Consider the following 27,538-nt stretch of genomic DNA (forward strand, 5'->3'; position numbering starts at 1 on the left):
GAGCAGGGCAAGGGGCTGCGCAGGGTGCCCGGGGCAGCACAGCCATGCAGCCTGCTCTCACGCGTGCTCAACAGTCATCACGCTGACTGGCTGAGGGGCCACACGAGCTGCCAGGACACAAAGGCCCTCGGCCTCGTGGTGCTGACAGCCTCGGAGACACAGGTGTGAACCGAATGACCGCGTAAACTAACGCTGGGGACGCCCTCAGCTTACAGCTGAGGAGGAGCCGTGGGACATGACAGCAGACTGCTTGGGCCACCGGGGAATCCAGGCACAACACTGAGATGTTGAGGACACTCAGAGAAACAGCCCGGGCAGCAGGGCATTCCAGCAAGGCGCACAGTAGTGCAAGGCCCAGGGTAGGCGCAGAAAGGCAAGTTGGAGGAAGAAGAGGCTCGCAGGCTGAGCGCACTGGGAGCCACTGCGGCTTCAGGCAGAGGACACCGTCAGATCTGCGTTGCTGTGTGTGGAGGACTGGACTCGGGAGGCCAAGAGTGGATGCAGGAGAGCAGTGAGCAGGTGAGAGCTGAGGGTGGGGGCGGGGGCCGGGGAGTGGGCCGATGAGCCATCTTGGGGCAGAAATGATGGGCCCTGCGATGGGCCGGCTGTGGGAGGTGAGGCGGGCCTGGGGACGCGGCCCCACTGGAGGAGGTCCGCATGTAGAGGGAGGCCAGGAGCTCAGGCTGAGTATCCTGACTTCACCAGCAGGAGGAGGACGGAAGCAGAAGCCGTGCGCCCCGGCTCAGGGCTCCCTGATGGAGCAGCCCTCCCACCAGGGCTGCCTCCCAGGAGGCTCCCGTCAGCCTGTGCTGGGCCAGAGCCCGCATGGGGAGCCTCTCCAGGGGCCCCATGGCCCCCAGCTGCCCGCACCCTCGCCCCCAGGGCCCGGGCGGCCTGCACTCGCCTGTCTTCCATGATACGGCACATGTGGTGGATGGCGCTGTGGCCCAGGTGGGTGCCCAGGAGGTTGCGCATCAGCTGGGAAGGAACACGTGCCATCAGATGGGCAGACACGAGGCCCAGGCCTCGAACGGCCACACCCTGCAGCCCTCCATGCCCAGCTGCTCTCCGCCACCTCCTCCCAGACACAGGTACCCAAGTTTGCCCTCAAAATTCCACCAAACCTTGGCCTCCGCTCGGCCACTGGGAAAGTGCGCTGGCTTCCCTCAGCACGCCACTGTCTGGGCACTCCGGGAGTCAGAGGCCATTCACTGCATGCCAGAGGGCCCTTGTTCTGTCCTCAGGCTGACTCATCACCTCCCTTGGGAAGTCCCTGTGGGACAGCAGGGGAGACCCTACCTTCCAGCAAGGTTCACAGAGCTCCTTGACGTTGATGGTGCGGCAGAGGGTGACGATGAACAGGGGGAGGCTCTCGGCTGGCAGACAATTGTAGCAAACCACAGCATCCAGCACCTGCAGAGACACCTGGGGGGCAGAGAGAGGGTCAGGCCAGCCTGCCTCCTGCCTGCAGGGATGGCACACCTCCACCGGTTCCCACCGATGACACTTTGGTCAGGGATGACTGCCCTCCCTCTGCCAAAGTGGCCCTCCTGGGACCCTCAGAGTCAGTGTGCGTCTGGGAAGCCCTGTTCCATCCTAGTCACAGCGGGTCATCTCGTCATAAACAATGACCCCAGAACAGATGTCACCCAACCGTCCTTCCTTAGAGAATCCTGAGGCTCAGAGAGGCCAAGCAGCATGCCCGAAGCCACCCAGCTGGTAAGTGGCAGCACAGGGCTTGACCCCAGGGCCCAGGGTCTCAGTTACAACACCACCTGGCCTGCCCAGGAGGGTGGAAGGGACTGTCCCTGGGGGGAAGGGGGCCTTAGGGGGGTTACTGACCTCTATGTCCACAGAGGACACGGTCTGGACACAGAGCAGGCAGACCATGCTGGGGAAGAAGAACAACACAGCTGAAAGGACACTGCCCAGAGGCTGGGTGGCTCCACTCTACTTCCTGCTTCCTCAACAAAGTCACTTAAAAAGGGGCTTGCCCTCCCTCAGGGCTCCCACCACGCATCCACTGCACAGCGCTGGAGCAGCACCAACACCACGCCCCTGCCTGCAGGCTGCAGTGTTCTCAACAGGACAAGTACGGTGAACCAGTCACCAAACGACATCACACATGTCACAACAGCATGTGGAAAATGGCTCTGGCCATTCCCAACAGCTCATTTAATGGTTTCAGCAGCTTTATTCACCCTGCAGAGCTGAACTGCAGACATGAGACAGTGAGACTGTCATCAGGCCAAAGTGACTGAAAGGCTTTCTTACTGGACCATGGAGGCGATGTATTCATCAAGGTAACAGCTGTTGAACTTGACTAAGTTCACGAGCACCAGGAGGAATTCGGAGGACAGGCCAACGTCCATCCACTGCAGGACAAAGTCCGCTGGGGAGAAGAGAGCAACGTTCATGCAACTCCCTCCCTCCCCAGGAAAACTGTGTCCCCCTCCCATTCACTGCTGGAAGCCACATCAACGGTCCCCATGGAATGACAGGCAGGCCACCAGGGTGCTGAGGGAGGCTGAGCTGGAGCTCTGGGAGGCCAGTGAGTCACAGGAACTTACCAGCACCCAGGTGCGTGAAGGGTCTGGGCTGGGGGAGGGGCAGCCTTTGTGCATCTGATGCTCACAGCCCTGACCCTTGATGCTGGGGGTGCAAACAGGGGGTAGGAGTCTAGGAGGGCCTCCCCTACAAAAGCCACAAGCAAGGCTCAATTCCTAGCCAAAGAAACCTGGACAGAAGACCTGACCACTGCCGCAGTGCCAGCACCTGCGCTGGAGGAGGCTGACAGCTGAGGCCCGTTTACTAAGTGACAGAACAGCAAGGGTCAAGTCACATTCACTTCTTCCTCTGCCCCTCTCTCCCCCCACAGCAGTGACATGAACTCTAAAGATCATGGAAACTCACACCATAAGGACAACTGGGAGGATGGTCAGCTAAGGGAAGGACTAGGAGGCCAGACTGGCACGAAGCGGAAAGAGGAAGACAGGCAAGGTGGCCCAGGCCCTGGAAACCTCAGGACACTCTGGCCAAGACCCAGCCTTAGGCCTGGATTGACACCATGCTCTCCAACAATAAAACTCAGACCACCTCCTGCCTGCCCAAAAGACATGTCCAGGCCCTAGTCCCCAGGGGTTCAGAGCCAGCAGGTCTGGAGCGAAGCCCAGAACTCTGCATTTTTAACAAGCTCCCCAGGAGCTCTGGGCAGCTGAAGCAGGCTGCACACAGGTAAGCAGACCTGGGTGCTGCAGCGCCCCCTTCAGGCCACCCTTGTGAACTGCAGCTCTCCCTCTTGACCTTGGGTACCCCAGATTATATCTGATCACCAAAGCCAGAGAAACCTCACACCCAACATGGCACCCACCCAGCTCTTCTTCCAAGTAGGTGATGTGTCTCCCATTGTCTGTGAGGGCCTTGAAAACTTCCAGTCTCTCGTGGAGGTCTTCATTAGAGGGGTAATCCTTGATGACCTTGAAGAAGAGGGCCCTGAGAATGCCCAGGCGGTCCCCCTGAAGACAAAACAATGGGGTCAGCAGTCAGAATCCCCTGGCTTTCCCGGGCAGCTGTGAGACGTCCTAGAAGTGCTGCGGGCCCCAAGACTCCCAGCCCTGGGGCTCTGTCTCCTTCCCCTAGGAAATGGCTGTGAGGGACCAGCTGGGGAAGGGATCAGGCATGCCAGCCATCAGCTGACCCGTGTGTGGAGCACCTACCAGGCGCCCAGGTCTGGACACGGGGGCGGGCTCTCAGCAGGGGCCGATTCAGCCCCACCCTCGAGGGGTGCTCACGGAATGACAACAGTGGCCTAGCCAAGCTGAGGTGGGGGCTTCTCGGGGCAGGGGGCTGTGAAGGCATGGAGGAAACCAGGCAGGAGGAGAGGGAACCTCCCAGGAAGGAATGGCCTGGGTGTTCCAGCAGGGCCGGACCCCAGTGAGCAGGGTCGGGAGGTCAGTGAGAGCAAGACAGCAACGGAGCACTCGGGCCAGTACCACTCCACACGCGGCACGGACTGCTTCGCTTACACCCCAGAGAAAAAGGAGGGACAAGCACCCTCACTGGACAGGAGAGGTGGCAGTGGCTTGTGCAGGTCACAGAGATAGGAGAGGGTGACACCACGTGCCCACACAAGCAGTGCAGCTGCAGGGCCCTGGGCACCAGCCAACCCGTGCAGGGTGCCACCACCAGATGCAAGTCCGGCGTACTTAGCACGTGGCCGCCCTTACCTGTCCCTGCACAATGGCCTTCAGCAGAGCCAGCACCGCATGCCGGGCCTCGGGTGGCCGCTCTGGCTGCAGCAGGTCCGAGACAGCCTTCCAGAGTGCTTCCACCGCGTGCTGCCCGGCAGAGGGGATGGTGATTGGCGTGCTGGCCCCTCAGCTCAGGGGTCAGTCTCAGGGGACAGTCTCATGGGCAAAAGACAGAGCAGAACAACGTGCTCTTCTGACTTAAACTCGCTTCTCTAAAGTCCTCGTGTATACGTCACAGCCCGCAGAGAGCATGAGCCTGACCAGGGGAACGGCTCCAAGCTCTTTCAAACCCTAGCTGGTCCTTTAACCCTCACCAGGCCATAGGCTGAGGGCAGGGAGGAGGGCAGGTGGGCCAGGAGGGCTGTCCTGGAGGCCCCTGGAAATTAGCAGGGAGTTCCCAGAGCTTGCTCAGCCTCTCTGGGCAAGGTCACCAGAAGATGCTCTGAACCAGCAGTGCCAGAGCAATCCCCGGGCCTGCAGCCTGACCCAGGAGCCCCGCACTCTGGCTCCCCCTTGTGTGAACAAGCCAGCTTCGGGCTACTTAGCACCCTACCCCGACTCTGCCTCTGCTAAGTGCTCTGTGCAGGTTCTGGAATCTGCGTTCTAAGTCCACCCAGCCCACGAGGGAACTGAGCCCTTTCCCCAGAGCTCTTCGAATCAGCCTCTCACATAACCTTCCTTTCCCTTCAGCCAAGGTTTCCAGACCACTCACCCTTTCCTGCGCTCACTCCTCTTAAGAGGGGGGCTAAAATGTCTTTTAGATGCAGTCTGACCAACACTCCAACCGACTCCAGACGCCCTGGAACCTCCCCTCCTCTCTCCCACTCCCTGTACTCCTCCCGATGCCACCTGAGCCCCCAGACTACCCGGGCCTCTGAGGTCAAGCCACGGCATTCACTAGATGGCACCCTAGCCATGGCTCCCCTTTCTGCACTCACACCACCTCTGAGAACTCTGATGCCTATCCTCACATGTATCCCTGGTGAAGTGCAGCCTGCACGTTTCAGATGATCTGCAGAGGACACAGGGGTCACTCTCCCCCAAGCAGATCTGAACCCGCCAGGTATAAGACCCACATCTAGTCCTGTGTTACTCGCACAAAAGTGGGGCGGCAAGGCGAGGGTACAGCCCTTGAGGAACTCTAACGGCAGCATCCCCCTCTGTCCACAGGACACGGGAAGAGCCTGGAAGCATCTGTCAGAAATAAACATGCCTACATCTGTGAGGCTGCTTAATACGACCCAAACGCCTCTCCCCAAAAGACAGAGTCTGGCGTGCCTGGACTTGTTCTACATCAAGGTACACTCTCTGCTGAACAAAACAGACATTCCCCTATTGTTTCTTCCTGCAAGTTTGTGAGAGGACATTGAGCATGCATTTCTGTAAGCCACCTCAAAACCTCTCCCAGATTTGCTAAAAGAGCCTAACCCCTTGCTCTGCATCTCCACACGTAACTGGCCTCTCCAAGTTGTGCTCAGGACATTTCCAGAAGCTTCCCTATCACTAAGCGAAAGAAGTCTCTCAGTCGTGTCCAACTCTTTGCAACCCCATGGACTCTATAGTCCATGGGATTCTCCAGGCCAGAATACTGGAGTGGGTAGCTTTTCCCTTTACCAGCAGATATTCCCAACCCAGAGATCGAACCCAGGTGTCCTGCATGGCAGGAGGATTTTTTACCAGCTGAGCCACCAGGGAAGCTCTCCCCATCACTAAGACAAGACTAAATTTCTCAAATGGTGTGCAACAGTTCCTTAGCGAAGTCAGCTGTCAGCCCTGCTCCTAGAAAAGCCAAATCAGGCTCTAGTGCAGCTCACATGAATCTGTCCAGTCACCCACCCGAGACACACCTACCTCTTCGAATTTCTTCGTTCTGGCAACCTCACAGATCTGCCCTATCACCCGGATGCGATTATTGAGGCCACATTCAACACTCAGCTCCTGGAGAGATAAAGAAGGAAAGGGGGTCCGGGCTCAGGCACCAGGTCTCCTTACCTGCGTATCACAGGGCATTCTAAGAACTGCCCTGTCTTACCAACACTGGAAACCTACAGCAGACCTCTTGAAACCAGGAATCATCAGTTGACCACTCCCACCTTAAGGGAGCGAGAACTTTTTTTCATAGCTACCTTTTTCACTTAAAAAAACTCACATATAAAACTCACCATTGTAATAACTTTAAACTGTATACTTCAGCTTTTAGTATATTCAGTACTTGCAACCAGGCCCACTAATTCCAGAACATTTTCATCACCTCAAAAGGAAGTTTCACTCCCCAACCCCTCCTCACCCACCCCAAGCCCTGGCAAAGGCTAATCTACTTTGTTTCTATGGGTGTGCTTATTCAAGACACTTCATATATACGGAATCATACATTAACGTGAGCCTTTGTAATTGGCTTCTTTCACTTAGAATGTTTCCAAAGTTCATCCATGCTTTTGCATGTTATCAGTGCTTCATTCCTTTTTTTGGGGCAGTCTCTCCGTCCTATGGATGTATCTATCACATTTTGCTGACACCTTCACCAATGGATGAGCGTTTTGGTTGTTTCTGGACTGCTGCTGCTGCTAAGCTGCTTCAGTCGTGTCCGACTCTGTGCGACCCCAGAGACAGCAGCCCACCAAGCTCCCTCATCCCTGGGATTCTCCAGGCAAGAACAATGGAGTGGGTTGCCATTTCCTTCTCCAATGCATGAAAGTGAAAAGTGAAAGTGAAGTCGCTCAGTCGTGTCTGATTCTTAGGGACCCCATGGACTGCAGCCCACCAGGCTCCTCCATCCAAGGGATTTTCCAGGCAAGAGTACTGGAGTGGGGTGCCACTGCCTTCTCCATGTTTCTGGACAGGAAACTTAAAAAGCGCAAAAATTCAACATTATTTATGGGCAAAGCACTGAGTAGGCATGTGCTGGGAGATTCCAACACACACACACGAGTGAAGGCTTATTTCTCCCAGGAACTCTCAAAGTATCAGTTACACCTGGACATAATCCTAATCACCTGAGGAGACCATGGTGTTCTGGTTACATCTAGTGAAATAGATTTTCTTAACATCAACATCTGAATACTAACTCCAGTGTGCTGGACCAAGTCCCCAAGATTTTGACTTCCTGAATCTCCAGAGCAAAACCATCACCACCATGGTGCTGGGGACAGCAGTCCCACAGAACGGGGTGACAGGTCAAACTCAGCCTTCCCTGCACCTCCCATTCAGCAGAGAAGACCCAGGCAGCTCACTCACTCTCAGGATTTCCGCGGTGATGATAAACTCAGTCTGCTTGCCCTCTGCAGACCTGGGGTTTGGCCGTGGAGTCCCCAGTCCCAACAGAATCTTGAACTTCTCCTTCAAGCCTGAATCTTTGCTTGTTGGCTTAGCCATGGTGGGCAAGGACGCACCAGAGGACTCCTCTGTGCAGAGAATCAGGCAGAGACCTCAGGGACGGCTCTGCTCGCCCTCCCCGCAGCGGACCGCCGGCCGCCCGCGAACCCTAGGTTCCCGGTGGGCACGACCTTTCTTCCTCCCACAGCCCCCGGGAGACCTCCACCACAGCCAGGCGGTCCCGGCCAGAAATAAAACCCGTGAAGGGCCCGGCCGTCCGCCCGCGCCTCCTGACTCAGTGCGTGCGGTGAGGGAGGGGCCCCGGGGGCGGCCGCGGCGGGGTCCAGGGAGCCCCGACGTCTGACGTCTCTCTTCTCCCCGTGTCGGGGAGGACTGTCCGGGGGACGCCAGGAGCACGGACCAGGCCCCGCACCCGCCCTGGACTTAAAGCCAAGGAATGCCTGGAGCTCCAGGGTCAGCCTGAGGTGGGTGCTCCCGAGGGCCGGGCGCGACACCGCGGGGTCCGCCCCCGCCGCCTCAGCGCGGAGCAGGCCTGGAGGGGCAAGCGTCCCCCGCCGCCCAGTCGGGGCTGGCCACCCCGCAGGCCGAGCCGGCGCCAGCGGCCCGGACGCCGCCAGCCACTCACCACTCGCCCCTCGCCCCGCCCGCCGCGCGCCGGGCTGTCCCGGGGCGGAGAACCCAACACATCCCCGGCCCCAGGCCGCCGCCGGAAGCGCGACCCGCACTTCCGGCCGTGGGAGGGCGCCGAGGGCCGCCGCAGCGCTTGCTGGGAGACGTAGTCCTGGGCCGCTCTCTGGCCGGAAGGCCGGGCGAGGGTCTGGTCACGTGGGAGTGGCGCAGGGGCAGCCGGGAGGTGTAGTCCGCAGAAATCCGCCATGAACGCGGCGGGAGTGAGGATGGTGGTGACCCGCGCCCGGAGCCAGGGGACTGGGACCAGTCTGAGGCCGGGTGGGGAGAAGGCCGCGCCGCTCCGGAGCGGAGAGGCGGCTGCAGGTAGCGCCGCGCCCGAGGTGGGGCACAGGAGGAGAGGCGGGGAAGGGAACCTGCAAGGGACTGGAGGCTGGGGTCCCGGTCGCACACGAGGGCTCCGCGCCGCGAGGGCTGGTACCCAGCAGCCTCGAGCAAGCTCCTGGGCTGCACGTCGGGGGACAGCGGGGCGGGCCGTGAGTTCCCGCTTGAGCTCGGTTCCCAGCAGACGGGCTGAGTTCGTACATTCCCACCTCCTCCGCCTACATCCTGTTCAAGAAAGTCCCCCCAGCCCCACTAGCATGCCCTAGGGTACGCCACTTGCGCCAGGCTGACTGTGAGGCGCACTGGCCCTGTCCTGAGAACTGCTTCCAACTCAGAGGTCCCAGCCAGATGTTTTCTCCCCCCGCTAGAGGATTGGTTCCTCTGAGAGAAAATGGGAAACGGTGTGACTTTTCTTACCATTTACGTCTGTATTAGGGGAACTACATGTTTCCTTGTTGAGGGCTTACTTTGGGACTCGGCGATAAGTGAGGATGATGGGGCCCCTGCCCCTTGTCCTGCCTGGATGTCTGCAGGATTGGCCAGAGGAGGATTCCCACAGACACCCAAAGCCCCCAGGGGTAAGCCCAGACAGACAGGATGACACACTGGGCAAGAAGCATGGCGGGGGGACAGGCACATTGTGCAGGAGCTTTGATGCCAGGGCAGTTTGGAGTTCTTCACGAGTAAAGAGGAAAACCAATGAAAGGTTTCCAACAGGAAGTCACACGACTTAATCCAGATTTTTAGAAAGCTGTCTCTGACAGCGTCGAGAGTAGAGCGGGGGATGCCCTGGTGGAGGCCATCAATAGCGTCCTCACGTGCGGCAGTGGGCTTAGCCAGAGTGGCAGCGCCATAAGGAAGGCTGACGTGGCCCGGAACATGTGCCGTAGAGGCCAGAGCACCCCCGGCTATAGTAGGTGTTTGTTGGGTGATTGTTGAACAAACGATATGGGATGAGATAGCAGGTAGGGCAGCGCCCACACCTAGTGGCACTTTTTGCAGAAGGGAGGAAAAGCTACAGTCCTGTGAAGCGTCGGCGGAAGGCACGAAGATTGAGCGTGGCCTACGAGACCTCAGAAGGTGAAGAAGGCGAGGGGGCCGAGCGTCTCCAGGCACCATCCTGGCAGCCTCAGGACTGGCGGCGGCAACTGGACAACATCCGGACCATGAGGAGCGGGAAGGATGCGCCCGTGGACCAGCTGGGGGCTGAGCACTGCTTTGACCCCAGCGCATCCCCAAAGGTAGACAGGGACCCATCTGCTGATGACCTCTTCTGAACAAGACACTCGCTTCCTCTCAGGTCTCTAGCAGGGACAGCTGGCACAGCAGGGGTGTTGAGTAACATTGGCTCAGAGAGGGAGTTCCTTATACTCACTGGCCCAGAGCCTGGTCCTAAGACCAACCTGATTCCAATCCCAAGTCTGCTACCTTGTGGCTTGGGCCTTAGTTTGCTTGTCTGTGAAGTGAACCACAGCATCCTTTGCGAAGTGATAACAATAACAAGCGTAACCGAGCAGTGCCGAGCACTGGCGTCGCGCCAGGTGCGGTTCTGTAAGCCTCACAGTGATCTTACAAAGCAGGTGCAGGTTTTCTTCCTAAGTGGAAAAACAGACCTAAGCCAGACACCACACACGCCTCCTTGGCCAGGCCCGGGGTGACACATGGAGATGAGTAAAGGGCTTGGCTGGGGCCTGGCCCACGGTGAGCACTCAGGACCCGCCACCACCCTGGTGGCTGTCCCTGTGCAAGCAGGTGCAGAGGTACCAGGTGCTGCTGTCCCTGATGCTCTCCAGCCAGACCAAGGACCAGGTGACAGCGGGCGCCATGCAGCGGCTACGGGCCCGGGGCCTGACGGTGGACAGCATCCTGCAAACGGACGACAGCACACTGGGAACGCTCATCTATCCTGTGGGCTTCTGGAGGGTGAGCCAGCCTGTGGCCGGCAGGCCTGGGGGCACCACTGGCTTGCAAAAGGTGTCAAGGAAGCTGAACAGCTGCGGGGGGCGGGGGCAGTCGCTGGAGCAGGCATCCCTGGCTGTGAGTTTCCCCTGGAGCCCCATCCTGCCCTTGCCTCTCTGACCAGCCCACAGGGGGCTGGGCGGTGGGGCCTCAGTCCAGACCCCAGAGCTCCTTGGCCTTTCCTGTTTGCAGCCCACCCCTTCCTTCCTCCCCCTCCCCGCCCAGCCTCCTGGCCCTTCCCTTCCTCGCTAAGGCTGCCCACCCACTTAGCCCTTTGTTGACTTGGAGCCTCCCTGGAGTGCACGGCCCCTCCCCTCCCCTCCCCTCCCCTCCCCTCGGGAGCAGCAGCTGGGAGTGCAGGGTGGCGGGTGGGCGGGGCTGTTTCCCCTTGGCACTGGCTTGGGCTGCAGTTTGTCAGATGGGTTTTAAATAGCCCTGTCCACTCAGGCCCAGGGTAGGAACTGTCCTGCTGGCCTGGCAGCAGCGGGGGAGCCCCAGTCTCCAGCCTTCCTTCCTGAAGGCCCAGGTGCTGTCGAGCCCAGCTGCTGATATGGCCGGCCCTTCTTAGCCTGCTTGGTCTCCCGTGGAGAGTGATGGGGCAGGGGGACTCAAACCAGACCCCACACACTTGTCCTGGGGCCCAGGCAGGTGGGAGGTAGGCCTGTGCTGGGCCTCCCTTGGTCTTCCTGCTGCCCTTGGCAAGCAGGTGTCTCTGACTGTGTCCTGGACTGGTGATGGGTAGCTTTGGGCACCTGGGGGTCTTCTCTGCACCTTGTTCTCCCCAGTCGGGTAATACCCCTGACCTCCAGGGCTCACCCCCCGCAATCTTTCAGAGCAAGGTGAAGTACATCAAACAGACCACTGCAATCCTGCAGCAGCGTTACGGTGGAGACATCCCAGCCTCCGTGGCAGAGCTGGTGGCGCTGCCCGGTGTTGGGCCCAAGATGGCGCACTTGGCCATGGCGGTGGCCTGGGGCACTGTGTCAGGCATTGGTGAGTGGAGCGCAAGCGAGGTGGGAGTGGCCGGCTCCAGGCTTGCTGGCTGCTGTTGAGGTTCCCCACGTCCCCAGCTCAGATCTCCTCGTTCACAACTCAGCCCAAAGGGTCAGGAGCGAGGCTGCCCCACCCAGAGACGGGTACTGATGGGAGGAGCTCCTGTTTGCCAAGCACGTGTGGTGGGCTGAGCCCCGGGAGAGGCCCACGGCCGACTCGGGACTGTGCCGCGTGAGCGAGAGAGACGTCAGACAGCTCCTCACTCGAGGGTAGGAACGCTGACGGGGCATGCAGGGTGCCGCTGGAGCCAGCCTGGTCTGGGGCGTCTGGAGGACTTCCTAAGAAGGTGACAAATCGTCCAAGAGCCGAGTGGCGAGGTGGGCTGGCCGGGCCAAGAGGAGGGAGTGCGGTCCGGGCAGAAGGAACAGCATCTGCAGGGCCATGGGGCCGGGAGAGGCCAGAGCGGGAGCTCGAGAGATGGAGCCCCGGGGGTGGGGGCGGCCCTTCCTGGAGTCCTCTCCCAGGTCCTTGTGGCGCATCCTGGCCCTGGAGGAGCTCCAAGTGGAGAGAGACCCTGGGATCTGTCAGGGTGGGCCGGCCTCCTCAGATCTTTGCCCAGTGGGTTGGGGCTTCCGAGGCCTCACGGCACAGGCACAGTCAGCCTGGGAACCAGGCCTTGACCCGTGACCCGTTGTGTGCCCCCACCCTGGCACTTCTCAGGGACTTGTGCAGAGGAGCCAGGAGAGGCAGTCGGGAATGCCCCAGGGCTCCTGTGGCTGGTGCAGCCCGCCCCTGGGCTGGGGACCCCTTCCCGGCACTGCCCATGGGAGGAGGAGGGCCCCGCCCCCACACACACCCCTGCCCCCCGGCAGGTGCTCAGAAGCCCTGACGTGCAGGAGCCCGGCCAGGGCAGAGCCCCCCACCCCCACTGGGCTCCCGCGGCTGGCAGCCACTCAGCAGACACTCGAGCTTCTCCTGGCGTCTGTCCTCAGCTGCCCGTGTCCAGGAGCGGGCGGGCGGGTCTGTGGGGAAGGGCCCGCTCTCAGCTGGACTGGTGGAGTGTGAGAACCGTGTGCTTCATGGTTGTCTGTGGACCCGGCCAGCTGCAGGGTGACCCTGGCGGGGGCTGGGCACCCTCCCAGCCTGGTGACCCTGGGCGAGGCACTTGGCCTCTCTGAACTGGGCCACCAAGTGGGGGAAGCATTTGCTCCCATTAGCGGCCCAGAGGTGCAGAGCCCTCTTGGACCAGCCCCCCAGGGGGCTCACAGTTTGGTGCAGCCCTGGGTAACTTAAGGGAGTGGTCACTTCCATGTTACAGAGAAAAAAGCTGAGCCTTGGTGACCCCAGGGTGTGACTTCTCCATTCACCTGCTCTCCCTGAGCCCCAGGGATGCCCATCACAGCTGTTGGGGGAGGGCTGAGTCTTTTTCCAGGCAGCTAGCAGCAGGGAAGTGAGCTGCTGCAGGAACACACTTTCTCGCTTTCTCTTGGGCAGACACAACGCGGGGAGGAGGCAGGGATCGCATCTGGTGAGGGGAGGGGGCCCCACCGAGCAGGTGCTCTGGCCAAGCCCCCAGGTGGCCGAGCCCCCAGGTGGCTGGTCAGGGGAGCAGGGGCTGCGGCCAGGTGGACGACAGCTGCAGCTGTCCTGGCCACACTCGCTGCTCCGTCGCTGACGGTGCAGTGGCAGGTGCTGTCTCTGTGGGCCGAGCTGCTGCCATCCAGCCTGGCACCACAGCCAGTGCCAGTAGGCACTGCTGCCTGCACCCTGTCTAAAAGGCCAAGACTTCTGGGTCTGGCTTCAGCCCCTGCCCAGCCACAGGCCCAGGCAACCCTCTGTCAGGCCTTTGCAGTTCTGGGCCCTCCTCAGAAGCTGGGGGGGTCAGGGGAGGGGCCACGGGGACCCCCCACCCACCCACGTTGGGAGCCACGGGCAGGGATGGGCAGTCTGTCCCAGTGAGCCTGCTGAGTGTTCACCCTGCCCCGTTTCTAAGCAGCAGTGGACACACATGTGCACAGAATTGCCAACCGACTCAGGTGGACCAAGGAGGCAACCAGGTCCCCAGAGGAAACCCGAAGGGCTCTGGAGGAGTGGCTGCCCAGGTGTGCCCACCCCCAGGATGGGGTGGAGCGGGCTCCCTCCCTCCCTCCACACTGATGACTCCCACCCCCACAGGGAACTGTGGAGAGAAATCAATGGCCTGCTGGTGGGCTTTGGCCAACAGACTTGCCTGCCCGTCCGCCCACACTGCCACGCCTGCCTCAACCGGGCCCTGTGCCCAGCTGCACAGGGACTCTGAGGGCCTGGGGCCTCTGCCCGGCGCCACCCTGGCCACTGTCTGTCTGTGCCTTTGCTGGGGAGCCGTAGCCTGTTTATAATAAAGCTTGGGGGTTGTTTGCAGTTAGGGTCTGGCTGAGTTGTACTGGGGCAGGGGCAGGGGGCAGGCTGGAAAGCACACGCGTGAGCTGTGTGCACACCCATGCTCACATGTGTCTGGAACAGGGCGGCCTGGGAGGCTGGGATGGGGACGTGACGATCTGGGCTGCGTGCTGGGGCGGGGGTCGTGGGAGCCAGCTGCAGCTAGCTGTCTGGAAGCCCGCAGGGGACACCAGCTGCTTCCCTCAGCAGCTGGCTGGGGACCTGGGAACACGCCCCCTCCTGAACTTGTGCCCCAAGAGCCTGGCTCCCGCCTCGAGGCCCCGCCCCCGGTATTTACACAGCCACCTGGCCTCATCCTAGCATGCCAGCAGGCCCAGGCAGGCCAACACAGGGCAGAGGCCTGACCTGCATGCTCCTGCAGGGGGCCGGGGCCCAGTCTGGTAACAGGAGGGCAGGGCTTCGAGGCACAGGGGTCGCCAGTGCGCTGGGAGGGGCCAGGCAGATGGATCTGGGGAGCGGAGGCTTAGGAAGGGGGCTGTGTGCCTCAGCTGGGTCTTGGGCCGTTGCGGGCTGCCGCCTCCCTGCCTGGACCATGGCCCCCCAGCCCCCCACACGCAGACTCAGGAAGGACAGACAGCCAGGGTCCAAGGAAGGCCTGTTTATTCTGAGGGCGCGCATGCGCTATGGCTTGTAGGGCAGACAGCGATGTTGGTCGGTGGGTCAGGATCTGGGCAGAGGGAAGGCAGATTGGGGCTCCTCCAGGGAGGCTCCCGGCAGAGGCCAAGCCCAGAGCCTGGGATCCTTCCTGGGGGCTTCCCTGCAGGCATGAGGGGCCTGTCCAGAGGTGCCCTCCTCAGGGGCACGGGGCCTCCATCCTCAGACCGCCCACCCCAGGACAGGGCAGAGGGCATCTCTCACAGCCCCTGCCCTGAAGCCTGGGAGCCCACAGCCCTGTCCCTGGGACTCCCACTTGGAATGGCTGCTGCTGAGGGGGTTGGAGGGGAATGGTGTGCAGAGAAAGGTTTGTTTTATTGCAAGTATTTAGAGAGCACGTCCTGAGGGGGTGGGGGCGGGGCTCTGCTATTAAGTGGAAACATATGTGGAGCTAGAGATCCTTCTGGAAAAAAAAAAAAGCAAAAACACAAATTCCTGTAAGTCAGCAAGCCCAGGCAGTCAGCACGGCGGCCAGCCTGCGGGTCACCACCGCCCCTCCCCCCTGGCCCTTGCCCCCCCTTTCTCCCCCTGCCCCTCTGTCTCTCTGGGTCTCTCACATCTCAGGGGCTCCCTCTGCCCATCTTGTGGCCACACACCCCTAACACCCTGCAGGTGGTGGTGGGACCACCCCAGCTTAGGGGTAAGGATGCCCCCTCCAGTCCACCGGGGTGTGGGGAGCTGTGGGCAGTCCGAAGGGCGAGGCCCAGGCCCGTGGGGAAGAGCCGGTGGGGAGCAGGCAGGGGGCTCAGAAGTTGCTGAAGATCTCGCGCTTCCGGTTCCAGTCCATCTGTGGTGCCCGCTTGTTGACCCTGGTGGCTCTCGCCTTCTCCTTGGCCTCAGCTGCTGTGGGGCTCAGGTGAAGGCCGCTCTCCTGAAAAGGGTCTCGCTTCCACGTGCTGCCATCCTAGGGGTGGACACGGTGGGCAGGTGGCCAGTGAGCCCTGGACCCCAGCCCCCAGGCAGGTGGCCCTCCCCAGGGAGCTGGCGCCAGAGGCCACCTGGCAGCAGGCCCAGGAAGGCTTCCTAGAGGTGGCGGCCTCACGGCTCAGGCTGACAGCTCCACAGATGCCCACCCCCAAGGCCTCAGGCCCCCCAGCATGTGAGCAGCAGCACTGGAGGTGGAGGGGCACCCACTACCTCAGTGTCCTTGTCTAAGCCGGGCAGGTCACTTCGGGACGAGCACACGGAGCCACCATTGAGCTGGGAAACCAAGGGTAAGGTGTGGCTTCAGGGGCCCACCCAGGAGACTGTGCACACATACGTGCACACATGGACACAAGTGTGTGCACACACCAGAGCTGCATTTACTCCTGCATCTGGCAGTGGCACTGAGCCTCGACTGCAACCTGGAGGTGCCCGAGTGCCCTGTGGGGTGGGGTGCGGCTGGGCCCGGACAGGACCCAAGGGGCCTTAAAGCTGGGAGTGACAGGGCCGGGCTCAATGTCACGACCACGTGACACCAGGACTGAGGTCTCAGGAGAGGCTCCCAGAAGTGCCCCTGAGGTCCCCGAGCCCACCCTGTCTGCTCCCACCCTCTCACCTGGGCCGAGCTGGTCCCGTTAGTGACCGGCGATGGCAGTGGACCTGTGGGGACAGTATGTAACTGACCACTCGGGCCCCTGATGCTTCACCCCAGCCCTGGGCCCCAAAGCAGCCGCTCACCTTCCACATGCTCCTCGGTGGGTGTGACCCGCAGCCGCTTGAAGTGTTCATCCGTCTCGGGGTCCACCACCAGCAGCTGGGCCTCGTCCTCCCGCGCCTTGATGCTAGCCACCACCTCTGCATGGCGCAGCCCCTCCACATTCTGCCCGTTCACCTGCCACCAGCACAGGGTCAGTGCTGCCTGGGGACTGGTCCCCACCAGCCCCCCAAGCCACCCGGACAGGTGTGGCATCAAATATCCATCAGTGCCGTCACCAGCTGCAGCAGCAAGAGGAGCACCAGCTCAGGTTCCCGGAATCTTCCTCCTGCAGAGGACCTGAGGCCCAGACACACAGACGTGGATAGATACACACAGACACACCTACAGGCACACAGATGCAGACAAACACACAGATAAATACACGCGGACACATACAGGTGCACAGGCACACGCACACACATACAGACACACCTACAGGCACGCAGGTGCAGACACACAGATAACAGACACATACAGGCGCACAGACACAGATAAACGGACACACCTACAGGCACGCAGGTGCAGACACACAGATACACACAGACACAGGCGCACAGATGCACACGCACAGATACGGACACACCTACAGTCGTGCAGTTGCAGACAGATACACTCGAACACGCACAGGTGCGCGCACACACATGGACACACCTACAGGCATGCAGGTGCAGACACACACAGATACAGGCGCACAGATGCACGCACACAGATAGACACGGACACACCTACAGGCACGCAGGTGCAGACACACACAAATAGATACACACAGACATACAGATGCACAGACACGGACACACCTACAGGCATGCAGGTGCACACACACAGATAAGTACACACAGACACAGGCCTGCAGGCGCACACACATAGATACACATGGACACACCTACAGGCACACAGGTGCAGACACACAGATACACATGGACACAGGTGCACAGGCGCACATGCACACACACGGACACACCTACAGGCATGCAGGTGCAGACAGATACGGACACACCTACAGGCACACAGGTGCAGACAGATAACACAGGGACACACCTACAGACACGCAGGTGCAGACAGATACACAGGGACACATACAGGTGCACAGACGTGCATGCACACACACAGATAGACACGGACACACCTACAGGCACATAGGTGCAGACACAGATATACACGGACACACCTACTGTCACGCAGGTGCAGACAGATACACAAGGACACACACAGGCACAGACGCACATGCACACACACATAGACACGGACACACCTACAGGCATGCAAGGGCAGACACACATACAGAGATAGATAGATGGACACACAGCACACAGGCACACACACATAGACACGGACACCTACAGGCATGCAAGGGCAGACACACACACAGAGATAGATAGATAGATGGACACACAGCACACAGGCACAGACACATATACACACGGACATGGATAGGTAGACACATAGGCGTACACACACACAGGCACAGACACACAGAGGCACGCACAGCAGGACACAGGTACACATGGGGCAGGCTGCTCCCCGCAGCCCCAGTGGCAGGTACCTCTATGAGTCGGTCCTGGGCACGGAGACCAGAGTGGGCAGCAGGGGAGCCGGGGTCCACTGAGCGGATGTACTGTCCGGGCCGGGACTTGTCGCTGTGTAGGTTAAACCCGTAGCCCTGGGGGCCCTTCCGTAGGTGGCAGAGCCTTGGGCGCAGCTCCCTCAGGGGCCCGTTGGCATCCTGCAGGCGTCAGGGACACCTGGTGAGGTTCCAGCTCTGACCTCCTCCCACCTGAGAGATGCTGACTCCCGAGGCCTCCAGCCCACACCCACCCCACACCCCACTGGGTGCCAAGGCAGCACTTGGCCTCATACCCCCACCTGACCGTAGCCCCTCGTCTCAGAGACCCGTCCTGGGGCGTGGTGGGGGCTTAGGCCACCTACGATGATCCAACTTTGGGATCTTGGACAAAGGCTTGGTTTCCAAACCCCCAGTGGACCTGTGATGCAATCAAAGGCCTTACAGCGGGATTGGGAGAATCCACTGGGTCGAGGCTAGGGCTGGGCGCAGACCCGAGCCGAGGAGGGAGCAGGCGAGGTGAGCTGCCCCGCGTCTCTGTTCCAGGAGGGCAGCCCCGCCTGTTGTTTACTCCGAGTGTGGGTCTGCTGGGGTAGGGCTCCAGCTTTGTTTACACTCCCACAGGTCTCCCTGGGGCTCATGGCAGCGGCTGCAGCTGTGTTTGCCTTCACATTCCAGAGCAGCTAGAGCAGCCCCCATCCCCACACGCTGGAGCCCAGTGAGCAAGCAGAGGGGCCAGCCTCCCACCTGCCCCTCTGGCCCCGGGGGCTCCTGGTGCCCTGAGGATGCCCACCCACACCCAAGGGCCCTGCCTCCGTTTACCTCTGGCATCCTGCAGTAGGGCTCTGGGCCAGGGGGTGCAGGGGGCCGTGCAGGCAGGGGCCAGACCCCAGGACCCCACTGGGGCCTGAGGCAATGACCAGTGCTGAGTGGCCAGCGGCCGCGACGCTCAGTCTAACATGGCAGTGGCCGGAGGGAGCAGGCGGCCAGCAGCTCAGGTTTCCCCAGCGCTTAGGGCTCAAATGTGCGTGCAGGGGCGGGGGTGCTCACCGGGGCCTGGCCTTCCACCTCCCTGTGTGTGGCCAGGGACACTGGGCCAGGTGGGGGGCCACACTTGGGAGAGCCAGCCTCCAGGCCTCCAAGCTCACCCCAAATCCCCCAAATCTGACTGTGGCCACCCTGCTGTGGAACCAAGAGTGCCCTTCCTTACAGGATGGTACTTTGCCCCAGCATCTGGGCCTTCCTACCGGTGGGGAACACCTTCCAGTCCAGCCTGGGCCCCTCCTCCAGGGGCCCGTTCCTGATCCCCAAAGAGTCCCTGATCTCCAAAGCCCCCCAGGAACCCCTGCTGCAGGCCACCATCTGCCCCAGAAATTCCAGGGGCTGGGGCTGCTGCTCCTCCATCCTCCAGGGGATCGGCCGGGCAGACACCCAGGTTCTCCAGGACCCCACAGACTGGGCCCTCTCCAAACACAGCTGCAAGCACAGGTGTGTGGCTCTGAGGCGACTCTCAGGCTCGGGCTGTCAGACCACAGGTTCCGAGGCTGGCCAGGGCCGTGTGGGACCCTGGACGTGTGACATGACCACACCTGGTAGGTGGACGCGGGCCCAGATGGCCGAGGCACCTCACACAGTCACAGAGACCAGACATCCAAACACAGGCGTGCAAACAGGCTCCACAGACCCCTGCGGTGACCTGTGGTGTGAGAGACAGCCCTCCCCTGAGACTCTTCCCACGCCCTCCACAATGGTTCCAGGCCGAGGTCTTTCAAGGCCCCCAAACAGGAAGCAGGACTAGGGGGCATCCGGGGCCATGAGGCCAGACTGAATGCAGTCACTTCCGGTTCGAAACCACACTGGCCATCTCCCTAGCTAGACCCAGGACAGCCATCTCCCTCCACTAACATTTGGCCCACCTCCCTCGCATTAGGATCAGGGTCCAAGGAGCACCAGACTTGGCACTGGACCCTCGGGCTGGGGGGCTGCAGTAGCCGAAGAGTGAGGCCAGTGGCCTGGGGACCCAGAGGGAGGCCCTGGGAGAGGCCCAGCGCAGCAGGCTGGGAGGGGGTGCAGGCTGGCCCAGCGCATTGCTCGCATTCCTCTCTCCAGCCTGGCTCAGAGCTCTTCCTGCAGCCTCCCAGCTGGGCCCTTGGGCTTCCAGGGGCTTCCAAGCCCCAGTTCCAAACAGACTGCCCCTGAGCTGGACAAGCGCTTGACTCCCAGCCCTGCCTGTGACCAGTCCAAGAGGCTGGCATGGGGGTAACTCTTGGAGCCAGGCTCTATACCCCCCCCTATGGTGACTCACCAGCCCGGGCAGAGAAAGGCCCCCATTGTTGCTCAGGGTCTAGCCTGCTCACACCAGGGTGCCCAGGGTCCCCTCTGCCAAGCCTGGGTGCCAGAGACTTAAGCTGGGTGCTGTTGACCTCACTGCCCACCCCGCCCCCAACCCACCTGACCTGCACAAGCCCCCGAGACGGGCTCTGTGGAGGGGCTCCCGGGGCCGGGGCGGATGGCACGGCATTCCCAGAGCGGGCCATGGGAGTTGGGACAGAAGCGTCAGGCAGGGCGTCCAGCTGGAGTGGCCTGAGCTCTCGGGCCAGCACGGCCTGCCACCCCATTTATCCACCTCCCACTGTGGCCCAGGCTCCCCAGGGACGGGTGGGGACACGGGGCTGAGTCACTTTGGGGAACAGGGTGGTGACTGAGTCCCCCTCCCTTGCTCAGGCTCCAGCCCGGCGCCCCCTACCAGCCAGGTTTCCGTCCCAAGAAAGGAAGGAAGGAAGCTGCTGGGAGGCCCTGCCCTGCTCCCAGGACCCAGGGCTGGGGAGGCCAGGAGGCCACGGAGGGTACCCTGGCCGCCAAACAAGAGGCAGTCCTGCTGCAGCTCCGGGTGGGGGGCAGGGACCAGGAACCAGGGGCCCCCCCAAAGCCTACCTGTAAGCCCTGCACGCCCTGCAGGGCCCTGTCCCCTCACTCCCCCAAAGGCCTCCAGAACTGGGTGTGAGGGGAGGTGCGCCTGGGGCCTGTCACACCCCCACGGCTGGCACCACCCGCTGCCCCATCTCTGATGGAGGCGGGCCCCCATCACCGCCGTCAGGATCAGCTGCACCGCAGCTGCAGCCACCCCAGCACAGCCCGAAGCAGGGCTGAGTCACCACTGACAGTCCTGGCAGCCCCCCGCAGGGAGGGCCCGCCGCACCAGCATCCCCCAACCCCCACTCCCGCACCCCTGCCCAGGACAGGAGGAAACTGAGGCTGCGAGAGCCAGAGGGGCCCTCCCTCCCACAAGGCAAACCACCATCTTGGTCCTGCAAGCCACGCCATCCATCTCTCCCTGGTTCTCCGATCCCACTGCCATCGGGGCCCCACCAGGGCAGCCCTGTATACGAGCGCTGTCCAGGCAGGCTCCCTGACGGCCCACAGGGGCAGAAGCTAAGCCTGGTTTGTGGAGGTCGAAGAGCCCCCGCCCCTCCTTCCCATGCTCTGAACTCTGCCAATTAAATCACGGCTCGCTGGTTGCGGGGGTGGAAACCAAGAGACCCTGTCCTCAGGGACTCCCATGAACTGAAGCCCCATCCCCAGGCCAGCCCCCACCATGGAGGGACCTGCCAGACGGGCCCCACTTTGTTCCTCTAAAAATACATCCAGAGGAAGACCCCTCCTAGGGCTTCCTGCAGCCCCCAGAGCCTGAAATAGTGGAGGGGAAAGGTCCCACCCAAGGACAAGGTGCCTCCCCATCCTCCAGATAAGGCCTGAGGGCAGCTTTTTCCACAGGAAGGTGAACTCAGCCATTTGTGTCTAAGTCAATGGATAAACGCCCAGGGCGCTTCCTCCTGGGGGTGAGGTGCCCTGGGAAGGAGGGAGGCTCCAGCTCTTAGGTTGGGGGGGGGGGGCGGCGGCGCTCAGCCAGCATGCTGCACCAGGGCTCCCTTGAAACCACAAACCTAACCCTTAAACCCCTACTGTGGTCTTCAGTGGCCCCGGGGCAAAGTCCAGATTCCAGGACTTGGCACTGTGGCCCTAACCAACTCCCAGCCTGCCCTCGAGCCACAGAGAACAGAAAGGGTGGCAGGGGTTCATGCCCATGCCTGTGCCCAGGCTCCCCCCTTCCCCCCACTGGGAATGCCCTTCCCCCAGGGGAAGCCCAAAGCCCCCCAGCACCCAGGTCACAGGCCCAGCAGCTTGCCATGGAGACAGCCAGGTGAGGGCAGGTGTCAGGGCCCTCTGGACACCCAGAAACTGCCCTAGGCCAGTGGTTCTCAAAGTGGGGTCTGGGGAACCCCTTGGCTTGAATCCTCCTGTAAGAGGTTTTTCTTTCTTTCTTTCTTTCTTTTTTTAATAAAATGAGGTGGCAGGACATGAAGGCAGTACCATGGGGCTTCCGGGAGGTCTGGACAAGCAGGCTCAGCAGAGCTCTACATGCTGCCCCAACAGGGCCACCCCCGTCAGGCCTGGCTACCCAGCGAGAGGAAGAACTGGGCTGCCCCCACACGAACCCCCAGCTCCTTCCCAGCTGACTTTTCCAATCCGAAGGGGGCAGCGAGCAAGGGCAGGTGCCCCAGCCCCCACAGACCACCACTGAGCTGAGGACCCTGCCTGGAGAGTCTTCTCAGTCCTACAGAGGAGAGCCAACCCCCTCCACAGCTGTCACAGCACAAGCAGGCTCCTCATATGGACGGACAGAGAGACAGACACCCAACACAGGCACAGAGCTGAGCATGCTCAGTCTTGGGACATCCCAGCAGCCCCTCCCCACGTCCCTCAGCCCCCAGGCCAGGGAGGGGGCAGCTCGTCAGAGTGACCTGTCCTTCCTGGGACAGCAGCTCTGATGAGCATCCCAAGGGAGAGGGCCCAGACAGGGGCGGGGACAAAAGCCAGGCTACTGGACTGCAAGGGCTGAGAGCACAGACTGAGGGCAGAAAGGGTGGCTCCAAGTAGCCAAGCGGGTCGTCAGCAGGGGAGGAGAAGGGGCCCGGGGAGGCAGCGGAGGACAAGACGGTGGTATGGATGAGGCCAGGGTCGTCGCCGTGAGCAGAGCCCACCGTACCTCCTGGGTGGCCTCGGAGCTGAGGCTGCCCGCTCGTGCCCAGTCTGGCTCCGGCTCCCAGGGGTCATGGGCTGGCGGCAGCCCTCGCCGGGCCATCTCCTCGGTGCAGGTCAGCTGCCGCCGGTGGAGCTCCTCGTCTGTCTCCTTGTCCACCACCAGCAGGCGCGTCTGCCCCTCCACGGCCTTGATCCTCTGCACCACCTGGGGTAGGTGAGTGTGGGACCGAGTCACGGCCGGCACTCCAGGCAGCACAGGGCAGCGGCCCCACCCCAGGCTGGCCCAGGGCGGCAGGCAGGCCACGAGCCCAGGCAGCGGTGGGCGGCTGGACTGAGAGGCCCGCTGGCCCCACCCCCCACCCCTGGCTCCAGCAGCTGCCTCCCTCTTCTCCCGGGGCTGCAGGCACCAGGGCCCAGGCTGCAAGGGCCTGGGAAGTGACAATGACCGTGTTCGGCTGGGCTTCAGGTTTTCAGTCTGCGGGTATGTGCCTGTGTATGGCCTGCAGCCTGCAGCCTTCTAGTTCAAGGTGTCTCTAGGTCTGGGTTTGAAGGGGAGAAGTGACTCCCTGGGTCCCAGGCTCGGGGTCTCTGTGCCTATCTCTGTCTTTCCATGAGTGGAACACGGTCTAAACTTCCGCCTCTAGGCCTTCTGTTCTCTTCCAGACCACGACCTTGAACTTGTTCCTGCTAGAGCAGCAGGGAGACCACCTGGGGTCCTGTGGCAAGGCGCCTACTCAGGTGCACACCCACAACCCAGAAAGCGGGATTCAGAGGCCGTAGGCAGAGGTGGGCAGGGGTAGGTGTCGTTACGCAGTGTCTGTGACGTGTCTAGAGCACGTGCAAGACCATACCTGCCAGTGTGTGCCTGCAGGAGGGCAGTGCCCACTGGGCATTGGTTTAGGGAGGGCAACACCCAACCCCTCCCCAAGGCCTCGGGAAGGACCGGTGGGGCCCAGTAGATGCTATCAAAAGAGGAGGGTCTGAACCGGGCCCGTCTTTGCCCCAGCCCTCCTCTACACCTGTCTCTCCCCATCACTCCCAGAGTCACAGGAACCCTGGACCCTGATGCTTCCTGACTGTGGGACACGGACGAGTCACCCAGTATCTCCAAGCATCAGTTTTCTCATCTGTAAAATGGGAACTGGAACTGTACCTTCTCCCTGCCAAGACAGTAGGAAGGTCTCACAGGGTCCTGTGTCTGAGGTTCCTAGAGACCAGCACCCCAGGAGGCCTGGGACAAGCAAGCTTCACTCTTGGGGCAAAGGTGGCGACAATGATTAAACCGAGGCCAGGCCCTCCCCATGGCCTGTCCATCCAAGCTCTCAGCCCTGACCCTCACTCTCCTTCAGCAAACAGTCCATCCAGCTGACACTCTGAGTAAACGACAGAAGGACAGCTGACAAGGGGAAACAAAACCTCCAAGGATATAAGCAAAGGGCAGCCCCCAGCCCAACCAGGAGCCAGTTTATGACTCTCAAGGCCCAGGGCTGGTCCTGCAAAAGGTGGGGTGAGGGACACAGAGGACCCTAAGTAGAAGGGGTGAAGAAGACTGGTCTTGAGCCATGTGAGTCACTGGACACCCCCTGGGGGTTAGAACCTCCAGAGAACCTCCTTCTGGCCTTTATCTTCCACTGCAAGAGGCAGGGGCTGCGACCTGTGATCCCAGCCAGGCCGCCCAGCAGCCTCTGAGGACAGGAATGTGTTGCCACCAGCGGCAACTCCCACCAGGATCCAGACACCCTGGGCCAGGACACACACTAGAACACCAGGCTGCAGACACACACAGAAGAATACACACAGCCCGGCCGGCAGACACACGGCTGGGACACATATACACGCAGCCACACACAGGAGGATACACACACACACACCCCCCAGTTCACACACCTCCAGGTAGGCAGACCTGGACACACACACGCACACATCTAGGGGTGCAAACCTATATAATCACATGCACACAGTCCAGCACACACACTCACTCAACTGATGCACCCACACACAGGTGTGCCCTCGCTGTGAAATCCACGGCAGGTGCACTCGAGGGCCCTGCATTCAGACACATTCACACACGCACATATACACATGCTGGTAGAAAAGCACCGGGGTCCCCAGGCTCACGGAGACCCCCGAGGTGCCAGCTCCTCCACACACTGCCCTGCGCCGGAACAAGACCAAGAACGAAGAGCCAGGACTGAGACCCGCAGGAGCCGCAGTGCGGGCCCCTCCCTTGCCAGGATCCACCCCCCTCGGTGCAGGACCGATCCGGGTGGAGGAGGCGCGGAAGGAGGCCGGCTGCCGCGGCCTCGGGGGCCACGTCCCCCGCCTCTCCACGGGAGCCCACAGAGGCCCTTGTGCGATCCCCTCCTGCCTCGGAGAAGGGACGGAGGCCTGGGCGCAGGCAGCACCGAGCCCGGTGGTCACCGGCGCGCGGGGCAGGGACGCGCGCTGGGGCTGCGGGGTGGGGGTGCGCGGCGGGTCTGCGGGCCGGGGGGCCGGTGGCGGAGCGCAACACCCACCTGGTGGTGCGTCTCGCCCTCCACGTTGACGCCGTTGACCTCGACCAGCCGGTCTCCGGCGCGCAGCGCGGCCGCCTCGGCGGGGGAACCGGGCTCCACGCGCCGGATGAACTGCCCGCGGCGGCCCTTCTCCCCGTGCAGGTGGAAGCCGTAGCCGTGCTCGCCGCGCACCAGGCGGCACAGGCGCGGCCGCAGGGGCTCTGGTGCGGCCATGGCGCCCGCTGCCCACCGGCTGGCCAAGGGCTGGCCACGGCGCTCACGCCCGTCGCAGGGCGGGCAGGGGCGCTGGGGCGGCGCGGAGGCGGCGGCGTCGCTGAGGACCCGGTGGCGGCCTCGGAGGCTCCAGCTCGGCTCGGCTCCCGTCGCCTCCAGTTCGGGCTCGGGCTCTGGCTGCGGCACCGCCCCCGCGCCCGCCCCTTCTCCGCCCCCTCCGCCCTCCCGCCCCCGCCCCGGGTCCAAGCCACCCTGGCCATCCCCCTGCCTCGGGCCACGCCAGCCCAGGGAGGCCGGGAGGAAGACTGCAGGGCCAGGGGACCCCCCGAATCACCACGACCCCTATATCTAGCCCCCATTCTGGGCAGCTTCCTATCCCAGTAACACTGGGTGAGTGCTGACTTTGCGACCCGGTGGACTGCAGTCCGCCAGGCTTCTCTGTCCATGGGATTCCCCAGGCAAGAATACTGGAGTGAACTGCCATTTCCTTCTCCAGGGGATCTTCCCAACCCAGGAATCGAACCCGTATCTCACGTCTGCTGCATTGGCAGGTGGGTTCTTTACCACTAGTACCACGCACCTACTAAATGAACAGCACAGGAATGGAGGCAGGCCCCTGAGGTGGGAGGAGGGGCTGAGAAACGGTCCTTAGGCTGAAGGACCCCCACCCAGGGGCCACAGGGTAAGAACAAGGGCCATGGCTCTGCCCACCATCCTCGGGAAGCCCCCTCCCCTCTCCCATGCCCCGTTCCTCTATCAGGATCCCTCCTGTACCCAGCACCAAGTGCCCGGATGGTCCTGGAGGCAAAAAGAGGGGATTGAAACTGACCAGGCAGCAGCCCCTCCCTATATCCTGGAGGCCAGGCTGAGTGACTTCATGGCCCTCTCCAGGAGTGTCTGTGCCTATCTGTGCTGTGCTGGACCAGTAAACATTCCCCCTACTAGCCCCTCCCTCTAGCAGGACCCTCACTCCTGTCCCTGCCCACCCCCAGCCCGGTGGGTGACTGCAGAGGGTGAGGGAATGACATGCACTTGTCTGCCTGGAAGGAAGGAGTCTTTGCCCCTCCTCTCGACCTGGGATGAAATGCACTGACGGCTTGGGTGCCAGTTAGACCCTCCTGCCCCCGAGCCCGTCCTCCCCTCCCCTCCCTCCACCTCCCCCAGAATGAATGCCCCCTTCTCCCAACCGATGGACAACTGCTTACTCTTCATGTGTCTCTCTGAGTACATGCTACCCAGAACAACCCTTGAGGGCTCAGGCCATTTTACAGGAAACAGGTCTAGAGAAGGAAGAGACCCATACAGGATTCAGGGGTGGGGGGTGCGATTCCAAGCCCACACTCTTCAGCTTTCTCAGTCACCCATACAGGAAGCCAGCTGAGCTGCAGGCTCACCCTCAACCTGCCCCTCCCAGCCCCGCTCAGCCCCCTGAACCTACCTGGTCCCCAGGGGTCAGGCACAACCAGCCCAGACAGTTCCCCATGAGGGCACAAGTAAGCTCGCTCAGGCCCAGTCCTTGCTGCTCCTTCTTCCCTCACCAGTGCCTTCAGCCTGGGCTCCTCGCCTTGGCCAAGCACGGCCTGCCGTAGGCAGCCTCCTGGGCCACAGCCCCTTGGGTGTCCACACCCGAGCTGCAGCCCCTAAAAGCCACTTAGGCTGCAACAGCAAGGCTGCTCCCCCACCCCCACCTCTGAGTTCCTCGTTCATGCTGCTGTAGGCTCCTGCCTGACTAGCCGCCTCCATCTATCCATCTGCTGTCCACAGGCTGCCTGTCTGGCCTTTGACTGCCTCCCTGGACCCAACCTGGTACCACGGTGCCCGGAGTCTGTGAGGATGAGTATGGACAGTGGGGGTCCACGATATACCACCCTACTCCCCAGTGCAG

At 61.8% G+C, this 27,538-nt stretch overlaps 3 protein-coding genes across 16 annotated transcripts in view; 1 reads left to right on the top strand and 2 right to left on the bottom strand.

Annotated features, from left to right (window-relative positions):
* Window positions 1–8,292, bottom strand: part of TSC2 (TSC complex subunit 2) — a 30,822-nt gene extending 22,530 nt beyond the window's left edge. For all 9 annotated transcript variants that reach the window (XM_052636343.1, XM_052636342.1, XM_052636339.1 and 6 more), the window contains exons 1-9: window positions 8,209–8,292; window positions 7,485–7,651; window positions 6,102–6,188; window positions 4,227–4,337; window positions 3,371–3,515; window positions 2,275–2,392; window positions 1,843–1,891; window positions 1,300–1,425; window positions 905–978 (exon numbers count right to left, since the gene is read on the bottom strand). In XM_052636343.1, coding sequence (XP_052492303.1) covers window positions 905–978; window positions 1,300–1,425; window positions 1,843–1,891; window positions 2,275–2,392; window positions 3,371–3,515; window positions 4,227–4,337; window positions 6,102–6,188; window positions 7,485–7,622 — 848 coding nt within the window. In that variant the 5' untranslated portion in view covers window positions 7,623–7,651; window positions 8,209–8,292. The remainder of the gene's footprint in view (window positions 1–904; window positions 979–1,299; window positions 1,426–1,842; window positions 1,892–2,274; window positions 2,393–3,370; window positions 3,516–4,226; window positions 4,338–6,101; window positions 6,189–7,484; window positions 7,652–8,208) is intronic.
* Window positions 8,293–8,452: 160 nt separating this feature from the next.
* Window positions 8,453–13,928, top strand: NTHL1 (nth like DNA glycosylase 1). Of its 4 annotated transcripts, none has more exons than XM_052636346.1 (6): window positions 8,453–8,576; window positions 9,597–9,835; window positions 10,344–10,517; window positions 11,387–11,546; window positions 13,543–13,648; window positions 13,722–13,928. In XM_052636346.1, the coding sequence occupies exons 1-6, from the start codon at window positions 8,459–8,461 to the stop codon at window positions 13,843–13,845; spliced, it is 921 nt and encodes a 306-aa protein (XP_052492306.1). In that variant the 5' UTR covers window positions 8,453–8,458; the 3' UTR covers window positions 13,846–13,928. The 4 variants fall into 4 exon arrangements, with proteins under 4 accessions (XP_052492306.1, XP_052492305.1, XP_052492307.1 ...); XM_052636345.1 differs by having other exon boundaries at window positions 10,347–10,631; XM_052636347.1 differs by having other exon boundaries at window positions 10,347–10,517.
* Window positions 13,929–15,257: 1,329 nt separating this feature from the next.
* On the bottom strand, window positions 15,258–25,682 carry NHERF2 (NHERF family PDZ scaffold protein 2). 3 transcript variants are annotated; one of them, XM_052659206.1, is made up of 7 exons: window positions 25,441–25,682; window positions 22,929–23,129; window positions 17,864–18,043; window positions 16,302–16,455; window positions 16,180–16,223; window positions 15,777–15,839; window positions 15,258–15,543 (listed from the first exon to the last, which is right to left on the bottom strand). In XM_052659206.1, the coding sequence occupies exons 1-7, from the start codon at window positions 25,651–25,653 to the stop codon at window positions 15,385–15,387; spliced, it is 1,014 nt and encodes a 337-aa protein (XP_052515166.1). In that variant the 5' UTR covers window positions 25,654–25,682; the 3' UTR covers window positions 15,258–15,384. The 3 variants fall into 3 exon arrangements, with proteins under 3 accessions (XP_052515166.1, XP_052515174.1, XP_052515180.1); XM_052659214.1 differs by lacking the exon at window positions 15,777–15,839; XM_052659220.1 differs by lacking the exons at window positions 15,777–15,839; window positions 16,180–16,223 and having other exon boundaries at window positions 15,339–15,543.
* Between the last annotated feature and the right edge of the window lie 1,856 nt (window positions 25,683–27,538).

Source organism: Budorcas taxicolor, chromosome 2, assembly GCF_023091745.1.
Source record: "Budorcas taxicolor isolate Tak-1 chromosome 2, Takin1.1, whole genome shotgun sequence".
Classification (NCBI taxonomy): Eukaryota; Metazoa; Chordata; class Mammalia; order Artiodactyla; family Bovidae; genus Budorcas; species Budorcas taxicolor.

Excerpts from the sequence above, each read along its gene's own strand:
- NTHL1 (XM_052636345.1), top strand. The coding sequence starts at position 8,459 with ATGAACGCGGCGGGAGTGAGGATGGTGGTGACCCGCGCCCGGAGCCAG. Across the intron at positions 10,632-11,386 it reads TGGAGCAGGCATCCCTGGCT|AGCAAGGTGAAGTACATCAA; the intron begins GTGAGTTTCCCC and ends GCAATCTTTCAG. Across the intron at positions 13,649-13,721 it reads CTGGAGGAGTGGCTGCCCAG|GGAACTGTGGAGAGAAATCA; the intron begins GTGTGCCCACCC and ends CCACCCCCACAG.
- NHERF2 (XM_052659206.1), bottom strand. The coding sequence starts at position 25,653 with ATGGCCGCACCAGAGCCCCTGCGGCCGCGCCTGTGCCGCCTGGTGCGC. Across the intron at positions 16,456-17,863 it reads CCCAGGACCGACTCATAGAG|GTGAACGGGCAGAATGTGGA; the intron begins GTACCTGCCACT and ends TGCTGGTGGCAG. Across the intron at positions 15,544-15,776 it reads GCTTAGACAAGGACACTGAG|GATGGCAGCACGTGGAAGCG; the intron begins GTAGTGGGTGCC and ends GTCCACCCCTAG.